General features: G+C 43.2%; 1 protein-coding gene across 1 annotated transcript in view; it reads left to right on the top strand.

The window, feature by feature from the left end:
* The window catches only part of NTRK2 (neurotrophic tyrosine kinase, receptor, type 2), a 406992-nt gene that overhangs the window by 317156 nt on the left and 66057 nt on the right, over positions 1-23779 (top strand). The window contains exons 14-15 of the mRNA XM_010840046.1: positions 3928-4100; positions 12142-12376. Of these exons, the coding sequence (XP_010838348.1) occupies positions 3928-4100; positions 12142-12376 (408 nt within the window). The remainder of the gene's footprint in view (positions 1-3927; positions 4101-12141; positions 12377-23779) is intronic.

Below are 23779 nucleotides of genomic sequence, written 5' to 3'. Positions count from 1 at the left end.
ACACCACAGTTCAAAAGCATCAATTCTTCAGCGCTCAGCTTTCTTCATAGTCCAACTCTCACATCCATACATGACCACTGGAAAAACCATAGCCTTGACTAGACGAAACTTTGTTGGCAAAGTAATGTCTCTGCTTTTGAATATGCTATCTAGTCAGAACTTTTCTTCCAAGGAGTAAGCATCTTTTAATTTCATGGCTGCAGTCACCATCTGCAGTGATTTTGGAGCCCCCCAAAATAAAGTCTGACACTGTTTCCACTGTTTCCCCATCTATTTCCCATGAAGTGGTGGGACCAGATGCCATGCTCTTCCAGAACAACCATAATATGTGTCTTGCCCACCAAACTCCATCTTATCTTCTCACCAGGGATCCCGACATGTGGCATATCCCAAAGTCCATTTGTTGTCCAGGTCAGATGCATCCACACAGGGAGATCAGACTCAAGGCAGTGAGCTACACAATGACCACCAAGTGCCTGACAGAGTTCTTAGACACAGGACACAGTGCTGGGCCCTGCACTCAGGGCACACCTGGTGGATGACAGTGCTTTCATTCTGTTCCAGTGTCTACTTAAGTGAAAATAGATGCTCCCATTTGCCATCTAACTTTGATCATGACTTACTACAGTCTCCTTGGAGAAGGGAGTCACATGCCATCTCTCCCAGGAGGAGTCCTTTGGGCTTCCCTCTGACCTCCTCTTTTGCTCCCAGTGTTTGCTTCTCATGGCCTTTATCACCCATTCCACAAACACCTCTGGACTATACACCATGTGCCTGGTACTGTGCCAGCAGTGCAGAGGTAGAGACACAGTCCCTGGGTCAAGGAGCTCACCTTCTATACCAGAGATAAGCAAATACACATGCAATTAGAGTGTATATGCCGGTGATATGATAGAGCTGGGATGAGGTGTACCCATGAGGGTTGTCCAACCTCGCCTGGGAGGCCAGGCCACAGGGATGTGACAACAATCCATGTGTCAGTGAACACTTCTCAGGAAGGTGATGGCAGAGCCTAGTCTTGGAGGACTGCTAGGTGTTAACCGGGTGTAGTGGTAGTCTACATATTCTTACAGGTGCTGTAACAGATTACTACAAACTCAGGGGCTGAAACAACACAAATCATTTCTCTCACAGTGTTGGGGGCAGATACCTGAAATTAGGTTTTCTTAGTTAAGGTCAAGATGCTTTGGCTCCTTCTGGAGAGTCTAGGGTAGAATTCTTTTCCTTGCCTTATCTGGATTTTAGAGGCTCCCCATATTCCTTGGCTCGGGCCTCTTCTTCCTTCTTCCAAGCCGGCAGTATAGTATCTTCTCTCCTCTCTCATCTCTGCTTCTATACTAATAGTTTCTCTCTCTTGTTCCTCTTTGTTGTTGTTCAGTCACTAAGTCATGTCTGACTCTTTGAGACCCAATGGACTGCAGCATGCCAGGCTTACCTGTCCTTCACCATCTCCTGGAGTCTGTTCAAACTCATGTCCATTGAGTTGATGATGCCATCCAACCATCTCATCCTCTGTCATCCCCTTCTCCTCCTGCCTTCAATCTTTCCCAGAATCGGGGTCTTTTCCAGTAAGTTGCTCTTCACATCAGGTGACCAAATATTGGAGCTTCAGCTTCAGCGTCAGTCCTTCCAATGAATATTCAGTGTTGATTTCCTTTAAGATTGTTGGATCTCCTTGCAGTCCAAGGGACTCTCAAGAGTCTCCTCCAGCACCACAGTTCAAAAGCATCAATTCTTCAGCGCTCAGCCCTTTTTATGGTCCAACACTCACATCCACACATGACTATTGGAAAAACCTCCTGCCTGTCTCTCATAAGGATCCTTATTTGTGATGACATTGAAGTCACTCAGATAACCTACGGTCATCTCCCCACATCAAGATCCTTAACCTAATCATATTTGTAAAGTCCCCTTTGCCATGTAAGGTAACATATTCAGGGACTAGAATGTGGATACCTTTGGGGCAGGGTATTATTCAGCCTCCAACATTGGTGACTACAGCCAAGTCAGCATACCAGGCAGAGAGATGAACATGGACAGGGCAGGAGGAATGTGGCCAGTGTCATTTGGGCAGCTTTAGATATTTCATAAGGTGGAAGCATAAGTTTCAAGACAGGCATGTCAAGAGATCAAGCTGGATAAAGGTGCAGGGGAGCCAGTTCTTTCAGTCAGGCACTGTGTCTGGAGGTTGAATTATAATTGTGATTTATCACCCTATTTGTTCATGAGTGTCTGAGGGCGCTATTTAGGTCAACATCTTCTTGATGACGCTGCAGCTCTGGTCAGGGATTGGCATAGGACAGGAGCTCAGCATGTGTGTGGCATCAACAAATGCTTGTTGTGCCCTGTTGTGACACTGTGGTGGGAGGCAGAATGGAATAAACAGAGAACTAGAGTCACCAGAGCCCATCTGCATGCTCTTGGACGTGGTTTTTGTGGCAGCATGACTGGCCTTCATGAGCTCGCTTGCACAGACATTTCCTGAGCCAGCAGTGAGTGGGGCACAAGCTGGGGAAGTCTTTTTGGAGAGCTTACGTAATAAAGACTGGAGATGTCTTCATTGTTGAAGCTGGAAGATGGGTATCTGAGGGTTTATTATGTTCTTCTCTCTAGCAAATATTTTCATAATATAAAGCTTTACAAAGTTTATATGAGTAAGGGTGAGGTGCACAGGGCAGCCTAGAAAGTACAAGTGAAAGTGAAAGTGAAAGTTGCTCAGTTGTGTCCGACTCTTTGCGACCCGATAGACTGTATAGTCCCTGGAATTCTCCAGGCCAGAATACTGGAGTGGGTAGCCTCTCCCTTCTCCAGGGAATCTTCCCAACCCAGGAATCGAACCGGGGTCTCCTGCATTGCAGGCAGATTTTTTACCGACTGAGCTATGAGGGAAGCCCAAATGGCCCCCAAATGGGAGAGGTAATGATTGGGACCAGACCATGGTTAAAAACGATGATGATAAAAATCTTAACAGCTGTACCTCACACTGCTCAGAATGGCCATCATCAGAAAGTCTGCAAATAACGCACGCTGGAGAGCACGTGGCAAAAAGGGAGCCTTCCTACATTGTTGGTCAGAATGTAAGTCGGTACAGCCATTATAGAGAACAGTATGGAAGTTCCTTAAAAAACTAAAAATAGAGTTGCTGTATGATCCAGCAATCCCACTCATGACATATATCCAGAAAAGATGAAAACTTTAATTCAAAAAGATACTTGCAGCTTAATGTTTATACCTGCACTATTCATAATAGCCAAGACATAACAGTCAAGAAAACAGCCTAAATGCCTATCAACAGATGAATGAATAAAGAAAAAGTGGTACATATATACAATGGAATATTAATCTGCCATAAAAAAGAACAAAATAATGCCATCTGCAGCAACATGCATGGACCTAAAGATTATTATACCATCATACAGAGAAAGACAAATATTTGTGGAATCTAAAAAATGATACAAAGGAACTTATTTATAAAACAGAAATAGACTCACAGACATAGAAAACAAACTTATGTTTACCAAAGAGGAAAGAAGGAGGGATGGATATACTGGGAATCTGGGTTTAAGAGATATACACTACTATTTAATATATATAAAATAAACAAGGACCTACTATATAGCACAAGGAAATATATTCAACATCCTGTAAAAAGAAAAGTTCATGTCAGTCGCTTAATGGGGAACACCTATGCAAATTCTTCGTAAACTGTAAAACTTTGCATATCCAGAAGGAGCTTTTCCTCAGTTCTTCATACAAACATTTTTTTTTGTTTTCAATTTTTTGATACCGGAGTGTGTGATACATGGGATGAATGTCCTTCCCATCCAGGAACCTCAAGCCCCCTAGAATAATTACTTCTTGACAGCTTCCCTCTCATACCCTCAGTCTAAGCTGTGTTGATTTCTCTTCTCTGCCCCCGGTCCTCAGACGCTGAAGGATGCCAGCGACAATGCACGCAAGGACTTCCACCGCGAGGCCGAGCTGCTGACCAACCTCCAGCACGAGCACATTGTCAAGTTCTATGGCGTCTGCGTGGAGGGCGACCCACTCATAATGGTCTTCGAGTACATGAAGCACGGGGACCTCAACAAATTCCTCAGGTACGGGAGACGCTGGGAGCCAGGTGGGAGGTAGGCTCCATATGAGCTGGGGGTGAGGACAGGAAGTTCCCAGGAATGACCAAGGGGCCCCTGGACCTTTCTCTGGAACCACCTATCCTGGTGACAACACCAACGCCTGCCGCAGAAAAAGAGCCCAAGTCCACTGCATTGCTTCTTTTCCTGAACCAACAAATCCTACTAATGTGACACTAACGATTCCATTCCTTCCCACCTGCATTTATTGAGTGTTGGTTTATTAAATGGTACATGGCATGTACATCTGAGATGGGCCTTAGGATCTGTAGGAGTTTGCCTCGTGGATAAGGGAAGAGTGTTGTTCTGATAAAGGAAACAGCAAGAGCTCAGGCTCCCAGGTGTCACAGGAAAAGGCTTGGGCTGGTGAGAGTGATGAGTCTTGGAGACACCCGACAACGTTAAAAACCAGGGCGAGGGGAGGTTTAGACAAGGAGGTACGAGGAGTCATGGCTGGAAAGATGAACATTTGGACTCTGTTCTGAGGACAGAAAGCAGAACCAGGAGGTCAGTAGGTCAGAGGACTGAGTGAAAAGAACACCATCAAAAGAGTGAAACATCTAGAAGGAAGGACAGGTCTAGGGAAGACTCAGGATTGGGACTCAAGTCAAGTCCCTGAAGTCAGGAAAAGATGGCCAGCTTCATCTGGGGGTTGTGTGGTCAGGGAGAAACTGGAAGGTGGCAAAATGAGGAAAGGGGAAGCATGGCAGATAAAAGGGAGTTCTTGGGCTGCTAAATAGGGTTGTTGCTTGGATTTCCACACTGGCCAAACGGGGTCTTGTTTCAATGGCAGGTTCTCAGGCAGATCCCTTCCTTGGGGCAATGGGTGAAGGAGTCTGGGAGGGGCTGCAAGATATAGCAAGTGAGAGACACCTCACAAAGTGAAAGGCATCTCAGAGCAGTGTCCTAGTGTCATTAGTGAGGGGACACTTATGATCCAGGCAGGATGCTGCGCTGGAGTTGAATCTCAGCTCTGGCATGTATTAGCTGAATGACCTTGGGCAAGTCTCTTAGCTGTTCTGATGGCACTACTGAGCCAGCAGGGTAAGCATGAGGCTGAATTAGAATGAATAGAAAGCTCGTGGCATAGAAGCCTGTAGGATGTTTTCAACAAGCAGAAGCTTGAATCCTGCTACTAGTGATTTCTACTCATACACCAACTACCTCAGTGAGGGAAACTGAAGGGAGCTGGGTTTGATGTGGGAGATAGAGGATGGTTGTGGTCACCCTACTGGAACCCATAGTGAGTTTTCTTATCCTGTATCTACCAGGGGAGAGAATAAGTGTGTTGATCCCGATACTCCTTGGTGAAGGAAATCAAGTGATGCTTTTATTTACATTAAGCAGATGTGCAAATGGAAGCCACACATTTAAGATCTTACACAATGAGAAAAGTAAGAAGTCTCAGTGGTGAGGGCTGGAAGACACAGTTCTCCTTCCTGTTCTGCATCTGCTGCTTGGGGCCCACTGTTGGGGTCCCCAACCCACTTTGCCTCAATCACCTCAACCCTCAGGTGGGTCTGAGTTAGATCCCCTCAAAGACACATCTGGCTCTAACATGCTGTTTTCTTTAAAATGTAACTAATCTTTGAAAGATTAGCAGTTGTTAGCGATGATTTCTTGGTAGATAGTTTAACTTAAGAGAAATAAGGAAGATGTTCCTCACTGGCCTCAGTTTTCTCACCTGCAAAAGGGGTATAATAACACCCACCTCATGGACTGGTGTTAGGACTATTGTGATGGCTAATGTTGTGTGTTAGAAAAGGCTAATGTATTGTTAGTTGCTCAGTCATGTCTGACTATTTGCGACTCCATGGACTATAGCCCGCCAGGCTCCTCTGTCCATGTGATTCTCCAGGCAAGAATACTGGAGTGGATAGCCATATCTTTCTCCAGGGGCTCTTCCAGACCCATGGATCAAACCCAGATTTCCTGCATTACAGGCAAGTTCTTTACTGTCTGAGCCATCAGGGAAACCCATTGTGACGGCAGGTAATCAATAGATGTTGCACCCACAGCCCTTCTTCTCTGACACATTTTCCTCTTCATTTTGGTTGAGGGGTCCATAATCCTGGGAAAGTTACACCTTTTGCATTACTGCAGCACTTAGATGACTCTGTCTTCCTCCAGTTTCTACAGGCACTAGAGAGAGATTTCCAATAAAATCAGTACCAGTAGCTTCATGCAGTCACTGGGAAGTTCGGGAAATGTATAATTTAAGGAGTAAGTCAATTGCTGACAGAAAGTGAAATGGGGAGAGGTACTACTGTGTTTAGAAATGGCAGCCCATGGCTTGTACAGTCTGGATCATTTCGACCATCTCTAGCCCCATGAATACACATACACAGGTGGTAGGAGAGAGGACAGTGGGAGCTTGTATACAGTTTGACTCATCTAATGTGAAAGGAAGAAAAGAAGCTGCATTTAATTGAGGTCTAGCTGCTTAAAGGAGAACTAATTCCCTTCTATTCCCATGTTCTAGGCTATGTCCCTATTTTAAAATGGTGCTTTCCCCAAACTGTAGAATAATAAATTCAAATGTACTCACCTGGACTCAAGTAAATGCCTCTGTGAGCTCAGACTGTGCACATGTGTGTGTGTGTGTGTTGATTCCTTCACTCTCAGCTCCATCCCTAGTTCTCTTCCATGCCTTCCAGAGGATCAGGCACCTGATTCTCCCTTGGCAGCTTGTACAGGGCAGGGAGTTGTTGAAAACCTCCTCTGCTCAATTTCAGAACCTGCTGAATTCTGGGAGCAAAAGGTTTTCTATGCCAAGAATCAGGTTCTCAGGTGCAAGGATATGCTGTGAACTACAGTCTGTCCTCTCCTTCTGGGAGGGAACCATGCCCTTATGCTGCCATGAATTGTGTCCTTAAGTACCATTGGAAGTTCTCTGTGAAGACAGATGTCTACAGTTATCCTCCCACCCCTTTTATTCATCCCAAAGCCATTGAGGACCAACAGGAACAGGCCTTATGTTAGGTTGGCTGGGAGATGAGGAGTCAAGCATGGTCCTTGCTTTCAAGGAGATTACAATTTTTCCTCTTAGAATTCTCCTAAATTACCTTCCAATGAAGGGAATATAGAAAAGGGCCCTTTTTTCAAGTGATAACAGCTGTTTATTGGGAGTTCCCTGGCAGTCCAGTGGTTAGGGCAAGGGAATTTCATTGCTGGGAGCCAGGTTTAAAACCTGGTCAGGGAACTAATATCCCTCAAGCCTCGTGGCAAGGCCAAACAAAACAGCTATTTTTTGAGTCTTTCTAAGCATTCTAAATGTTTTAAATGTATCAACTTAAGCTATTATTACCATTATCCCTGGGGCTTCCTATGTGGTGCTGGCAGTAAAAAATCCACATGCCAATGCAGGAGACCTAAGAGATGCATGTTCAACCCCTGGGTGGAAAAGATCCCCTGGAGGAGGGCATGGCAACCCACTCCAGCATTCTTGCCTGGAGAATCCCATGGACAGGGGAGCTTGGCGGGCTACAGTCCATGGGGTTGCAAAGAACTAGACACGACTGACGTGACTTAGCACAGCACAAAGCACAGTAACATCCGCAGTATACAGTTGAAAAAACAGTCACAGGACTAGTGAATGTCAGAGCTGAGATTCAAACCCACAGCCCCTGGCTGCAAACCCCATTGTCTCGACCACATCAACACTTCCTCTTGAAGGGACCATTAAAAACCAGAAGGGAAGCAGTGTTTTGTAGTGTTCTAGAGTCACAATGGGTTTGGGTAGACCCCGGGAGTTGGTGATGGACAGGGAGGCCTGGCGTGCTGCGGTTCATGGAGTTGCAAAGAGTCGGACACGACTGAGCGACTGAACTGAACTGAACTGAGCTGAGAGTCACAATGGGTTTGGGTAGACTTCGGGAGTTGGTGATGGACGGGGAGGCCTGGTGTGCTGCAGTTCATGAGGTTGCAGAGTCAAACACAACTGAGCAACTGAACTGAACTGAAGAGCCACAAGAGTGTGGCTGAGTGCTTCTGCCACCCACACTGGGAGACAACAGGCCAAGGCAGGGAGGGGACGCCTCCCTGGTCAGAATCCTGACCCTGCCACCTGCTCCCCAAGCCCAGAGGGGCTCTCCCCTCTTGAGGCATGTTCTCCTGAAAGAGGTGAAACATGTTGTTATTTCCAGGAGCTGCGGGTACCCTGTGGGCTGAAGCAGAGACGTGTTGTCGCCTTTGCTTGCACTCCTCTTAAGAACTTATCTAAAAGCCTTGCCTGCCCTCTTTTTACACCAGGACTTTCTACTCAAGATACCCAGAACTGAACAGGAGAAATGTCTGGTTAACAATGCAGGAGCCAGCCCCATCCCCCAGGGGAGGGGGCACAGGGCAGGGGGCCCTGGAGAGCCCCTGCTTTCCAGTGCTGTGGAGCAGACTGCTGCAGGATGGGGGTTTTACATACACAGAGGTGGCCTTTGGCACTGGACTCTAACTTTTTCTCTTTCCTAAAGTCTCTGCCGCAGAAAGATTCTTAGAGGAGTCTGGATTTCTGGGGCTGAAATAATGCTGTGTCCCCTCTTCTATCACGTGTGCGTGTGTATTCATGAGGTTGTGTGCAGGTGAGCCAAACTGCTTCAGTCGTTTCCAACTCTCTGCTATCCTATGGACCATAGCCCTCCAGGCTCCTCTCTCCATGGGATTCTCCATGCAAGAATAGTACAGTGGGTTGCCATGCCCTCCTCCAGGGGATCTTCCCTTCCCAGGGATTGAACCCACATATCTTAGGTCTCCTGCATTGGCAGGTGGATTATTTACCACCAGCACCACCTAGGAAGCCCATTCATGAGGTTATAGAGGGTCAAAATGATCCAGACTGTACAAGCCATGTGATGCCATTTCTAAACACAGCAGTACCCTTTCCCCCTTCTACTTTCTCTCAGCAATTGACTTGTTCCTTAAACTGTAAAGTTCCTGAAACTTCCAGTGGCTCCATGAAGTTCCCAGTGCTAATTTTGTGGAAAGCTCTGCCCAGTGCCTGTAGAAACTGGAGGACAGATCAATCCGGGTGCTGCCATAATGCAGAAGGTGTAACTCCCAGGATTGCGGATCCATCAACCAAAATAAAGAGGAAAATGTGTCAGAGAAGAAAGTCTGTGGGGACAACATCTACTCCAGTATTCTTGCCTGGAGAATCCCATGGACAGAGGAGCCTGGAGGGCTTTGGCCCATAGGGTAGCAGAGAGTTGGAAATGACTGAAGCAACTTGACATGCCTGCATGCAACCTCAATACACAGGCACACGTGATAGGAGGGGGCAGTCCGTCAGTTCAGTCGCTCAGTCATGTCCGACTCTTTGCGACCCCATGGGCTGCAGCACGCCAGGCTTCCCTGTCCATCACCAACTCCCAAAGCCTAGTCAAATGCATGTCCATCGCGTCGGTGAGAGGGTACACAGCCTCATTTCAGCCACAGATCACCTGTCGTCACAGTCGTTCACTCTTTGAACTGAAATCTGTGACGATTTCACCCTGGCTTACATTCTCGGGGTGTTTCAGGATTTCTCATAATTTATGTGCATCTCTAGATCCCTTTCCTGGCATTTCCTATGATGCGTGAAAATACTGTCACTTTCCCCTGCCCCTTTAGTGCTGGAAGGATTGGGCTTGAGTAACCTTTAGTGAGGGGACGGGGCCAGTTCTGAGAGCCTCGTCACAGGCCAACCACAAAAAGAAATGCACAGGGGGTAATGCGTGTTTTCATATCACCATCCATTTCTTTTTTTTAAGGAAAACTTTATTTCAAAGCCTTTCCCTCTGGCTTTCAAGTGAAAATCCACAAGGCACCATACAAGCGGTGTCTAAAGCCTCTTCTATCAGTGTAATTGTATTAAGTAGGTATAGTCAGTCTCCCCACTTCACAGAATGAAGAAGCAGGCCCAGAGATGTCTGCACCCACTGAGGTCAAAGCTAGCATGTTAGAAGGAGATCAAATTCATTTCTGATAACCTAGAACCTTGGCCACTGCACTGTAAGACTTCTTACTCCAGAAGAAGAGAGTCTGAGCAGAAAGAAGCCAAGGCTTTTCCTGTATTCTCCTCGGTGTGACCACTGGCAGTCAGGGCTGGAGTTTGAATGGAGGTGAAATAAATGTGTTAGAATTTGCCTTATACAAAAACAGAAAAGTTATATCCAGATGTTTTCAGATAAAAGGAACCTAAGTGACAGCCCCAGTGGCTCAGTCAGTAAAGAATCCACCTGCAATGGAGGAGATCCAAGTTTGATCCCTGGATCAGGAAGATCCCTTGGAGAAGCAAATGGCTACCCACTCCAGTATTCTTGCCTAGGAAATCCCATGGACAGAGGAGCCTGGCAGGCTATGGTCCATTGGGTCACAAGAGTCAGACACAACTTAGCAACTACAGCCAAATCAAATGATAACCCAACATAATAGACCTTTGAATTTTTGACTAATGAGAAAATTACAGATTGGGCATCATCAACTGAATGATATGAGTTTGAGCAAACTTCAGGAGATAGTGAAGGACAGGGAAGCCTGGTGTGCTGCAATCCATGGGGTCACAAAGAGTCAGACATAACTGAACAACTGAAGAGCAACAACAACAAACTGGACTCGCTAAAAGACTTTCCCAGGCTGTAGGGCTGGACGCAGTCAGAACTGGGAAATTCCCCAGCTCCTTGTCCAGTGCTTATTCTCTGAAAATGCAAGAACAAAATGTCTGGTGACAGTGTGTTTTGGGAGCCACTGTGGCTGAAGCCGCGGTGGGAGGGGCTGTGGGGCTAGCCAGTAGGAGGAGGAGTAAAACAAGTCGTATGTTCTTGGATAATTCTGGCTGTTATTTTCAAATAGTGATACAGCTCTGGAACGCTGTGGATGGGGTCACCCACTTTAAAATTTGTTTAGAATCTTCTATGTTTATTTGAAGTGCTTCCAACTGTCCTGAAGGATCTTCTCCCTTGTTTGCCTTTGGGAGGGAGAAGCCCTTAGACTGTCTTGGCAGGTCCAGCAGCAAAAGTAGTCTTTCCTCCTGGCCCGGCAGCGCCCCCTCAGTCCATCAGGGCAGTGACTCCAGTCTTAGCTCACCAGGCAGGATTCCAAGTTGGGGAATGCGGGGTGGAGGTAAGGGGTTAACAGTGGCATCCTAAGACTGAGACCCTCCCTTCCCTGAAGCACATGCCACTGTTCAGATGCCTTAAGTTGCCACACAGCTGGGAAAAAACTGGATAAGACAGAATATAAAGAAGATATACAACTGCACCATACTTCACCACTCCCCACACATAGTATGGGGAACAAAAGTTGCCCCAGTGAGAGACTAAATGTATTGTGATTCAAAAAGCTGCCCTCTGCCCTCTGTGATGGCCGGTGCAGATGGAGCTGGAGATCAGGGATGGGACTGAGCTGAAGGAGATGGCATTTTTCACTGGGAATGAATGCCTGGGATGAAGATGCCCAGTTATTTTGCCAAGCTGGGCTTGAGGATGACAAGGGTAGCTTGAAACCATGTTGAGCCATGGAATGGGTGAAGTGGGGGAGATTAGAACTGCACTCTGGAGGGACCAGCCTGGGTGAGGACCCTCTGCTGCAAGATGTGGCTGAGAGGGGGAGAGTTGGGGCTCCTGCTGGGATGCAATGACTCCTGACTCCAGGAGAGTGAAACTCTCCTCCAGTGTTTTATTTTAATTTGCATATTTTTTGTTCACTTGTTTTTTGCTTCAGTCACCCACTGCTTTCTAGGGTTTGGAATCTAGCCAGTGCCTGACCCTAGCATAGTTCCAGAGCCCTAAAAGATGAACCTGTCTGTATGTTGAGGGAGCACTGTTCAGGCCCACGGGGTCCTGGAAATGTTAGATTTTCTGGGAAATGAAGCCTGGGTACTGTGGAGGCTTTGGGGGAAAAACTATGGATGGATTGTCCTTGCCTCCTATTTTTGCTAAGGCAAGCAGTATCCTCCCACACCAGCAGCTGATGAGGGGCACAGGACCCCTCAAGGCAAAGAGCCGAGGCTCCATGAGGCCTTTCGTGTCCTGTCCAGGGCGCATGGACCGGATGCAGTGCTGATGGCCGAGGGCAACCCACCGACGGAGCTGACGCAGTCGCAGATGCTGCACATTGCCCAGCAGATCGCTGCAGGCATGGTCTACCTGGCATCGCAGCACTTCGTGCACCGAGACCTAGCCACCCGGAACTGCCTGGTGGGCGAGAACCTCCTGGTGAAGATCGGGGACTTCGGCATGTCCCGGGACGTGTACAGCACCGACTACTACAGGGTGAGTGGCTGTACCCGTGAGGAGGCCCAGGGCCCTCCTTCCCTGGGGACCTCTTGTATTCATGTGCTTGGGCTGCCACAACAGAATACTGCAGGCTCAGTGGCTTGCACAACAGAAGATGATTTTCACACAGTGCTGGGGGCTGGAAGTCCAAGCTCAAGCTGACAGTAGGGCTGTTTTCTTTTAAGGCTCCTCTCCTTGTGCCTTCTTGCTCTGTACGGCCTCACATGGTCTTTTCTTTGTGCACATACATCCCTGGGGTCTCTCTCTGTGTCTAAATTTCTTCTTATAAGAATGCCAGTCAGACTGGTTTACAGCCCGCCCTAATGGCCTCATTTTAGCTTAATCACCTCTTTAAAAGCCCATCTCTGAATACAACTGTATTGTGGGATACTAGGGGCTAAGGCTTCTACATGTAAATCTGGGGAGGACATAATTCAGCCCGCAACACCATCCTGCCCTTTCCATGGTTCTCTAGATATTGTTAAGAGAAAGATTTCAACATGAGAGTTGTGCTAGGGGAAGCCTGAGGACTTTAGGAGGCCACAAAGTTAAAGGATTTAGAGGTTTGGTTTTTATTCTGTGAAATTATGCCTGGAGCCTTTTGTTTGAGGTTTGACTTTAGGTGAATTTATTCACATAAATGAAGGTACACTAAGGTGTTGGAGGTTCCCACTGAGAACCATCTTGGTTGGTGGCCATCATGGTAAGAGGTTCCACCCTTTAACATGCTAATGGCTAGAACTGTATTCAATGATGCAGATCCACTGATTACCTGGAGTTGGCCCCCTTGGAGTATTAGATTTGTTAACTGAGATCTCAGAACTCGGGTATGAAAGAAAAGGGTCATTTCTGGAAAATGGGAAGTTGTGATACTGAAAGTGAAGATTTGGGGTCATGTTCTATCATCTCAAATCCCCCATTTTTTTTTCTTGTTGTCATGCTTGATTTTTAAGGGCAGAGGGATGTAGGTAGAAAAAGAAATAAGTGTTCCGGAAATATATCACCTAAAAAGATAAAACCTATAACTGAACTAACTTTTGTACTAGATTGGGCCTGGTGAAGAACATGCCTGTCCTTGCCTTTGCTCCTCCCATTATGACTTATCTTTGAGGAAGAACCTCCTCCTTTTGTCTCCTGTACTCCTCCTTGCAGCCTCCCTCACCTCAATGTCTGCCTTTTAGCTGAGCTGACTTTGCTACAATTAGTCTAAGACAATGAACCCATTGCTTAGCTGCATATTCTTCTGTAGATTGTTTTGTGGGGTTTCTTCCTTTGTCATTTTGATAAGCATTGTGATAAGCATTTTGATAAGCACCTGTTCTAAGTCTAATGATGACTAGTTTGGTCTAGAAAGCTAAAACATAGCAGGAGGTTACATGCCAATGGATGTGTGTTCTCTGTTAGCTCTGCTTCCTTGGTAGGAAGTGGAGAGATGGGGGCATTTCCCTGTCCAAGGAGACAAACGAACACATGGGTTCTTCCTTAAAAACAATCTTTACTGATCTTGATGAGCATCCAGGGAAGAAATATGTGGCCCTGGCAATGGCTCTCCCTTTCACAGTAAGTTAATAAAGGTTTCAGAGTGGCCTGGCACAAAATAAGTGCTCAGTAAATATTTTCAACTTTATTATTATCCAAATCAATAAAGCTATGCTTCATTCTCAAAGCTGTGACTGAATGAGGTGGAACTCAGTGACTTTTTATACATTCTCTGGAAAAATAATTCTGAAGAAAAAGACTGAAAACCTTAACAATATGAAGATAAATTACCCAATTACAAAATAGGTGAAATATTTTTAAGTTTCTCTTGGTGCCCCCAAAGAAAATATACAAATGGCCAATAGGTACATAAAATGATGCTCAACATCATCAGTCATTAGGGAAATGTAACTCAAAACCACAATGAGGTACCGCTTCACATCCCCTGGGCAAAACAGACAATAAGAAGTGTTAACGGGGATGCGGAGAAATTGGAACCCTCATAAATTGCTGGTGGGAACCTAAATTGGTGCAGTTGCTTTAAAAATAGTTTGGCAGTTCCTCAAAATGTACAAAAGAGAGTCATCATATAACTCAGAAATTCTACTCCTTGGTATATACCCAAGAGAATTAAAACCATATGTACACACACACACACACACACAGGTACACAAATGAAATAGCAGCATTATTCATAGCTCAAAAGTGGAAACAGTTTAAGGGTCCATCAAATAGTAAACAGATAAACAAAATGTGATCATCCGTGTGATGGACTATTATTCATTAATTAAAAGGAATGATGTACTGATTCATGCTACAATGTGAACCTTGAAAACATTATTATGGTTAAGTGAAGGAAACCAAGCACAAAAGGTCACATACTACGTGATTCCATTTATACGGAATATCCAGAATAGGCAAATCCACAAAGCAGGAGGTAGATTAGTGGTTGCCAGAAGCTGGGGGACAATGTAGAATAAGTGACTGGTTCTGGATATGGAGTTTCTTTTTGGAGTGATGAAAATGTTCCATAATTGTGTAGTGTGATGGTTGTTTAGTATGTGTATAAATATAATAAAAATAAGTGAACATGTACTTTAAAAGGATGAATATTATGGTATAAGAATTATATATCAATTTAAAAAGCCTTAAAACTAGCAAAGCAATGACCATCATTATAGACATGAGAATTTAGCCTTGGTCATTTATGCATTTTAAAACACTGTCATTTGTCATCTACTGTATATTCTGATTTTGTTAAAAAGAAAATCCTCCACTTAGTGACATTTTCTTGAAATATTTCCTGCTGAATAGATTGGAGGAAATAATGATTCCCAGTTTCTTTATTTGTTAGATGTTCTTCACAGAACTATCCTAGTCATTAAGAAATGTGCTTCAGGTGCCACACTGATTTAATCCCCCCACCATGGTCCCTACTTAGTTGCAGCGTCAAGGTTTATATGTTCACTTTGTTGTTTGTTGTTCCCTTTGAGGATGAGGAGAAAGAACCAGCCTTACCTTGACCTCTGTGACAGGTGAGCCTGGTGGGATTTGGTACAAAGTGGATGATGAGCATAAGAACTGGCCGATTTAGTAGTAGCTTAGAAAAAATAAATTATGAATTTCATTTTGCTGTCTCTAAAATTTTCAAATGGTAATCTACTTTTTGGTTCCATGAAAGTATTTATTGTCATAGAACTCATTTGTAGAATATCTTTGCTTATTCAAATATCAAAAGCCTATCCATGGAGTTCATTCTCTTGAGTTTGTCCAATGGACAAGTAGAAGCCGTTGCTCTGTTTCTACATGTGAATTCAGCATGACTTTGTGTGGCTGCCTCCCAGGACACTTTTGCTTTCATGTAAGTTACCCACCTGTTGGATCATCCATAAGCTTAGTGTTAAGCCCATCCCCATCATGGTTTCTCTTCATATTTTCTGCCATGGAAGCTGGGGAATCTGTTCTCCTTACAGCTCATTTGTGGGCACATTTTTGTAATTATTTTGTTCTTAATTTCTTCAAAAGCCTTCACACTCCAAGGTGGGGAACTGCTGTGGCTGATGTGGGCTATCATCATCACCACTGTTAATATCCTTCCTGCACAGTAGTAGATGAGGACTTTTGTCTTTACCAAGGGTATCTTCCATGGAAAGATGTTGTTTGGGCATGGAGTCAACTGGATTAAGGAGTTACATGTTCTTTTTCTTTAAGCAAGAACCAATTCCACTGGCAGCCTGAGCTTTCTGCTCATGGTGGCTTGTGAGCTGCCTTGTGGGGTGGCCCCAGCTCTGTGTGATCCATGGCAGGAGGGGCGGGTGGCAGCTGTTCCTCCATCATGGGGGAGCTGGCAGCACCAGGAAACGGCTGCCTCAAAGCTTCCACCCTGTTGCAGCTGAGCTAATTATATCTTCCTAAAGAAGGAAGAAATCGGAACACTACATTTGCATTGAAACCAGCCTGATATGGCAGGTCCAAAATTACTCTAGCATTTATGTTCTCTGAATTGTTTTAATTAGCAGCTCTGCAGTACCAGTCTTTCATTTCGTTTTTATTCCTTCCCTCCACTGGCAAAGCCTGACATTTAGGAAACATCTGAACCAGATTTCTGTCACATTCTGCCTGTCAGAGACTTAGGATCTCAGTCTACTTGATCATTACTATGCCTCAGTGGATCCACTGAATTTTTTTAAATGTGTGCTTTAGTATTTTCCATGATTTGGTTTCAACATGCCTTTAAAATGAATGGTGACCATTGGTGAATACAGAGCCCCAAAGATCTGAAATCCTCACTTTTAAGTCTTATACAACACTTTGAATTTTAGTTTTATGGTGGTGGGGGTAAGCAATCCTATCCTTTAATTCATCTTTCACTTAAGAAAAAACAGGGATCATTTATTTTTCTGGCCCAATGTTCATTGCAGCACTGTTTATAATAGCCAGGACATGGAAACAACCTAGATGTCCATCAGCAGATGAATGGATAAGAAAGCTGTGGTACATATACACAATGGAGTATTACTCAGCCACTAAAAAGAATACATTTGAATCAGTTCTAATGAGGTGGATGAAACTGGAGCCTATTATACAGAGTGAAGTAAGCCAGAAGGAAAAACATAAATACAGTATACTAATCCATATATATGGAATTTAGAAAGATGGTAACAATAACCCGGTGTACGAGACAGCAAAAGAGACACTGATGTATAGAACAGTCTTATGGACTCTGTGGGAGAGGGAGAGGGTGGGAAGATTTGGGAGAATGACATTGAAACATGTAAAATATCATGTAAGAAACGAATTGCCAGTCCAGGTTCGATACACGATACTGGATGCTTGGGGCTGGTGCACTGGGACGACCCAGAGGGATGGTATGGGGAGGGAGGAGGGAGGAGGGTTCAGGATGGGGAACACATGTTTACCTGTGGTGGATTCATTTCGATATTTGGCAAAACTAATACAATTATGTAAAGTTTAAAAATAAAATAAAATTTAAAAAAAAGAAAAAACAGGGAAACAGAATTAGAAAGCTCATTAATAATGGACATTTAAAGAAGCAAGTGAATCTAACTTGGTTAAAGGCCATGGTGAGAATCCTAAAGTGTTAAAATGATATAAACAAGTCCAGAAATCATCTGCAAGTGCTTAATACAGTTTATCAACAGCAGAGAGAAAGGAAGACAAGTTTTGTTAAAATAAGCTGATATAACAAGTAGCAAAAAGAACTGTTTTGAACTTCAGGTACTTTGTCCCTTACTCTGCCTACCCCGGAGGAAAAAGGGTGATAAACTAGAAAATAAAGTCCTGAACCATAGAGGAGAGAAGGCTTCGGTAATTTAAAAACTGGACAAGCACATGAGAAATAATCTAGGGTTAATTTTTATACTTTGGTCTTGGGAAAAAAAAGTGTTTATTTTTTTAAGGACTATTTGCTTGTAATGTGAGCATTTCTAAGTAGATAGGCAGGTAGATTATAAATAGGTAGATAGATGAGTAGATAGATTGTTGAGTAGATAGGTAGATCTTAACTCATTCCACTGATGTTTTTACTGTGCTGTGTAAAATGCTCAGGTCATCCCCGCTATGGGGAGCAACACTGTGTCTACCTGGTGATAACTGCTGATTCCTAAGAGATAACTGCAGTTCCACCACCTCCCTGACTTCCTCCATGCAGAACAACGGCTGACAAATCTGTGATCCCTCAATACTTCCTAGAAATAAGCGTTACAGCACAGAGTATTTTGCCTCATGGAAATCTGCTCATGTCTTCTCATTGATGTGAGAGCAGAGAGAGGACAAATCTTATATATCTTTATATCTGTGCAAACTGGCAGAGTGCACGGCACAGACTAGGTATGCTGAATAGGACACATATGAGGAAAAGCCTTGATGAATGTGTCTTTTTAGCTCTATTGATGAAAACTTAAGATACTCAGACTTGCAGACAGGCCTGGTGCTGGGTCTAGGAGCACTGCCTTCAGGAAGTAAAGTTAGAGTTATAGGGACATCTTTATCTCAGACAATTTATTTTCAGTAGAAAGCCCAGAGCTGAAACTTATTTACATTAACACTATGGTGGGCAAACTTCCTCTGATATATTTGCCTAGAACCCTTAAAACCAGAAAAAACATTCATTTAAAAAGGCAACACATCTTCTTCCTGAAAGAAAAATGCTCTCTATGTCATTAACTCTCTTTTGCAGATACCATTTCCTTATTTTTCTCCTTAATACATACTCACATGATGACTCTTAACTTTCACACAAACAATTATAGACCTTTCTGGTTAGGTTCTTTTGATTAAAATGGCCCCAGAAACATAAGAGATGTTTTATTCTATGAAATCATCTTTAATTTTATGCCTTGAACAACAGTGAGAGAAAAAGCACAGTTCAGAGGAACCTGCCTGTTGGGCAGAAATCAGAACATTGAATTCAGGCTAATTCTATGTTAAAGTAGATTTGCATAAATTGTTTTAAGATTCTAAATTGACTCAATTTGTATTCAAGCCTCCCTAAGAACCTTTCACGTATGCTTTGGAGTTGTAACAGGGTGGGTGAGTGTCCATTTATTCATTCATTCAACACACATTAATGAAGCAGCTGCCACAGGCTAGATACTGTACTAAATAATAAAGGCAGAGTCTTTAGACGTGTGATAATGGCTTCCCTGGTGGCTCAGCAGTAAAGAATCTGCCTGCAATGTAGGAGATGTGAGTTTGATCTCTGGGTTGGGAAGATCCCCCCTGGAGGAGGGCATGGCAACCCGCTCCAGTATTTTTGCCTGGAGAATCCCATGGACAGAGGAGCCTGGTGGACTACAGTCCATATGATCACAAAGAGTTAGACACTACTGAAGTGACTGAGCACACACAGCACCATGTGATGAAGGGGCTTCCCAGTTGGCGCTAGTGATAAAGAATCCACCTGCCAATGCAGGAGACATAAGAGAGTTCCATCCCTGGGTTGGGAAGATCCCCTGGATTAGGAATTGGCAACCCATTTCAGAATTCTTGCCTGGAAAATTCAATGGACAGAGGAGACTTATGGGCTACAGTCCATGGGATCGCACAGAGCTGGACACAACTGAGTAACTGAACACAATGTGATGGATGCTGAAATATCAATAGAAATATGTATAAGAAACCCTAAAAAGAAAGCTACCAGTCTGCTTTAGGACATAAGAGTCAAGTTCACAAAGACAAGGCATTTGAACTGGTATTTAAGATATGAACCAGAAATTTATCTATTGGCAAGAAGGCTGTGGACGATGAGGGGAGGGGGGAATTCTTGGCATTGGAGGTATCATAGCAAAAGAAATGGTGCAAAAATACCATAATGTATGCCCTGAGAATGAGGCTCCTTTACATACCCTTGAGGCTAAAAAAGTAGGCTATTCACATTATCATCAGACTTCACAGCTGCCTGTTTGCTATGCCAAATTCTTTGAACTTGGTCCTTTTGTCAGTGGGAAGCTACTGAGAGATTTTATGCCAGAAAGTGACATGTCAGATTGCATTAGTTTATGAAAATAGATCTGCCCAACAGATCCCCAGATCTCCACTGCTGTATGTATTTGATTGGTCTAGTGCAGTGTCTCTCAAACTAGATCCATTAGCTGATCCATCTCTTTCACCAGTAAAAGAGATCCATGATCACTAAGGTAAGCAAAAATTTCCTTGCTACAGAACTCCTTAGAGCCTTTAATCTATTACTGGGACTTGTGGTCTTTTCAGAAGGGCTATAGAAAGTGGCCAAAGTCTGCGCAAAAGAGCTGGCCTGGTTCAGAGCCCTGGTTCCATCCATTTACCAACTAGTGGAGTCTGTTAGCAGATGATGGGATAAATCCTCTTGTTTTTTAGTCTTCTGAGTCTCTTATTCTTGAAATCAAGAGCCCTTCCTCTTTGTACACAGAAGAACTACAGTACAGAAATTGGTGTTTTCAGGTGAGCTGGGAAGGATGGTAGGCAATAGCCCTTTGATGTGCATGGACCAGAAGGGTTCTGATTTCTCATACTACTGAGAAGTATCTTCAGTAGATACTTTCTCCCATTTTTACCCATCTGGAAGCAGTTAGGCTTCAGCTATCTTATATCTGTCACATTCCATATCTTTGCATCACTGAGACCAGAGCCCCTTAAAAAGGACACTGACAATAAAGACCTAACAACAATATAGAGAAAAGAGCATCCAACTGTGATCCTAAAGACAAAAGTTTAAATATCTGATTTCCCTTTCCTAGCAGTTAGAATGCACTTAGCATTTAGCTACTAGTAGTAGGCCAAGCAGATAGGGAGTTGCTTTTTTTTCACACTACAAGAAATTTACAGGTGGGCAGTTTTCTAATGGGTTCGGAAGCTTTCCAGTGTCAGAGCAATTTACTGGCACCTGACATTTTCTTGGTCTTTTATTCATGGCTGAAGGATGGTTGCCTCAATTCCAAACATGTCAAAACTGCAACTGGAGTAGAAAGGAGCCAGGATGGCTGCAGGGAAAAAATAATTTCTACCTATATACCTTTCTTTCATCAGGAAGTAACTCTTTCCCAGAACTCTTCTGCAAAGACTCCTTCTTATACCTCACTGACCACACATGGGCCAAGACCAAGGACTGAACTTACTAGCAGAGATCAGTGGCTTTCTGAAGATCTAGATAAACTGTGATTGTACTACAGGTGAAAAGGAAGCCAAAGTGAGTGGCTTTGAGAAGAGCAAAGAAACCTTTCCATGCTCACCTTAGGTGCCATCATGGCTTCTGTTTCTTTATTCTCAATGAGCATCTGCCTTTAAAGCTTGCTGAGTAAAATAAATTGAAGTGCCACATATTAACTGCTAAAAAAATAAAATTGCAAGCATTTTTCAATAGGAGAGTTTTATTCCTCCGTATATAATGCATCTTTTTCCTCAAGCTCCTTTAAAGATTTTCCCTTGGATTCATTGGGTTTCATTGGGTTTTGTGGGCTTATAATTTTCATCAATTTGAATATTTTGGGCCATTATTTGTTCAAATATTTCTCCTATGCCCTCACTTACTTGCAAGGGACTCCAATTTCACTTTTGCTAAGTCACTTAAAGCTTCCTCGTGGCTCACTGAGCTCTTTTTATATTTTTGGATTCTCTTTTCTTTGTGTGTTTCATTTTGGATAATTTATATTATTTTGTCTTCAACTTCCATAATTTTTTCTTCTGCAGTGTTTTATTTTCCTTCATTCCCATTCATTGTAGTTTTCATATCACTTATTCACGTTTTCATTCCTACAAGTTCTGTATGGACCTTTTCTTATATCTTCCATTCTAATCAACTCTAATTAACTTTTATAATAAATGTTTATTATAAACATTTTATATTTGAATTTATATTTGTATATTAAACTTATATTTAAATGTTTATATTATAAAACTATAATTTTATAATTATGCTTTATAAATGTGTAATAAATGTTTCAGTATGTTTGCCTGTAGTTCCATCATGTGTGTCCATCCTGGATCCATTTTCATTGTTTGATTTTTCTCTTTATCATGGATCATGTTTTCCAAGTGCTTTGTATACCTTATGATTTTAGATTGGATGCCAGACATTGTGAATTTTATCTTGCTGTATGCTGGATATTTTGCCTTACTAAAAATATTTTTGAGCTTTGTTCTGCAATGTGATTATAATACCTTGAAACTATTTGATCCCTTTGTGTGTTGCTGGTATGATTTATTAGGCATTTCAAAACCATTGCTTACTTTAGAACTAATAATTCCCTATTGCTGAGGCAAGATCTACTAGGCACTCTACCTAATTCCCCATGAATCATGAGATTTTCACTCTGCTTCATGGGAACTGGCAGTATTCCTGGTCCTGTGTGAGCAGTGGGCACTGATCCTTTGGGGTTGTTCTTTCCCAGCCATTAAGAGTGTCCTCACTTGCATGCAATGATCAATACTCAGCTGAATACTTGAAAGGCACCTTCTGTAGATCCTCAGAGTTTTCTGTGTGCTGCTCTCTCTTCTCTGGTTTTGTGTCTTATCCACTCTAGTCACCTTGATCTCTCCGGGCTCTCAGCTCCATGTCCTCAACTCAAGGAGCATGCTGTGCTCCACCAATGAATGAATTAATCTTGGCAACCATGGGACTCACTATGTTTGTTTCTAATCTCTCAAGGATCATGATCTCTAATTTCCTATTATCTAGTGTCTTGAAAATCATTGATTCATATACATATTTAAGTCAGTTTTTGGTTGTTTCTGACGAGACGGTATAGTCTTTCCCTGTCACTCCACCTTGCCTAAAAGTAGAAGACAGTTGCCATCTCTCAATGATGATTAATATGTCATTAAAAAATCTATCAGTGAACTATGTGTAAGCTGCAGTAAAGAAAACAAGTGCTCCCACCTCTTTAGATCAGCTACTTCCTGTGAAGGGTTTTTTCTTTTTAATTAAGTAACTTACATTTACATAATACTTCTTCTACAATCAAAGTTTTCCTGCCTACACAAGATTATTACTTTCGTAAGAGAGTAGATTTTCTCCATCTTCAGTGAGTGTTGAGCAAGAGAAAATTATCTAAGCTTCCTTGTTACCTCTGAGAGATTCCCAAGGCTCAAAATGTGAACTAGTTCAAGAAAGCTTTGGAAAAAGCTGTGTGAGCAGAATATTAATAACACTCTACACTTTTCACATTTTCCCACAGTCTTTGTCCTGTGGTCAGGGACAGAACACCTTGGATGGATAAGGACTGAATTCGTCCAATATGGTATTGCATATATAATTTTTAGCCATGTCTCTCCAAAATGTAGATTCTGAATGAGATATATTCTGTTCCCTAAAGAAAACCACAAATCTCTTGGGGAGAAGAAACATAATGAATCACTCTAATGCTAGGCATGTTGTGAAGTGTAGATATAAATTGATTTTTATTGGCATGTGGGATGAAATCTGGGAGAGAAATAGAATTTGATTTGAGTCTTAAAGAAAGAATGGAGCAACTGACAAAGAATTAATCTCAAAAACATACAAGCAACTCCTGCAGCTCAATTCCAGAAAAATAAGCAACCCAATCAAAAAATGGGCCAAAAATCTAAACAGACATTTCTCCAAAGAAGACGTACAAATGGCTAACAAATACATGAAAAGATGCTCAACATCACTCATTATCAGAGAAATGCAAATCAAAACCACAATGAGGTACCATCTCACACCAGTCAGAATGGTTGCTATCAAAGTCTACAAACAATAAATGCTGGAGAGGGTGCAGAGAAAAAGGAACACTCTTACACTGTTGGTGGGAATGCAAACTAGTACAGCCACTATGGAGAACAGTGTGGAGATTCCTTTAAAAAACTGGAAATAGAACTGCCATATGATCCAGCAATCCCACTGCTGGACATACACACTGAGGAAACCAGAATTGAAAGAGACACGTGTACCCCAGTGTTCAT

Source organism: Bison bison, unplaced genomic scaffold, assembly GCF_000754665.1.
Source record: "Bison bison bison isolate TAMUID 2011002044 unplaced genomic scaffold, Bison_UMD1.0 scf7180017864141, whole genome shotgun sequence".
NCBI classification, from domain to species: domain Eukaryota; kingdom Metazoa; phylum Chordata; class Mammalia; order Artiodactyla; family Bovidae; genus Bison; species Bison bison.
The sequence above is the reverse complement of the archived record's forward strand: the minus strand, read 5'-3'. Positions and strand labels throughout refer to the sequence as shown.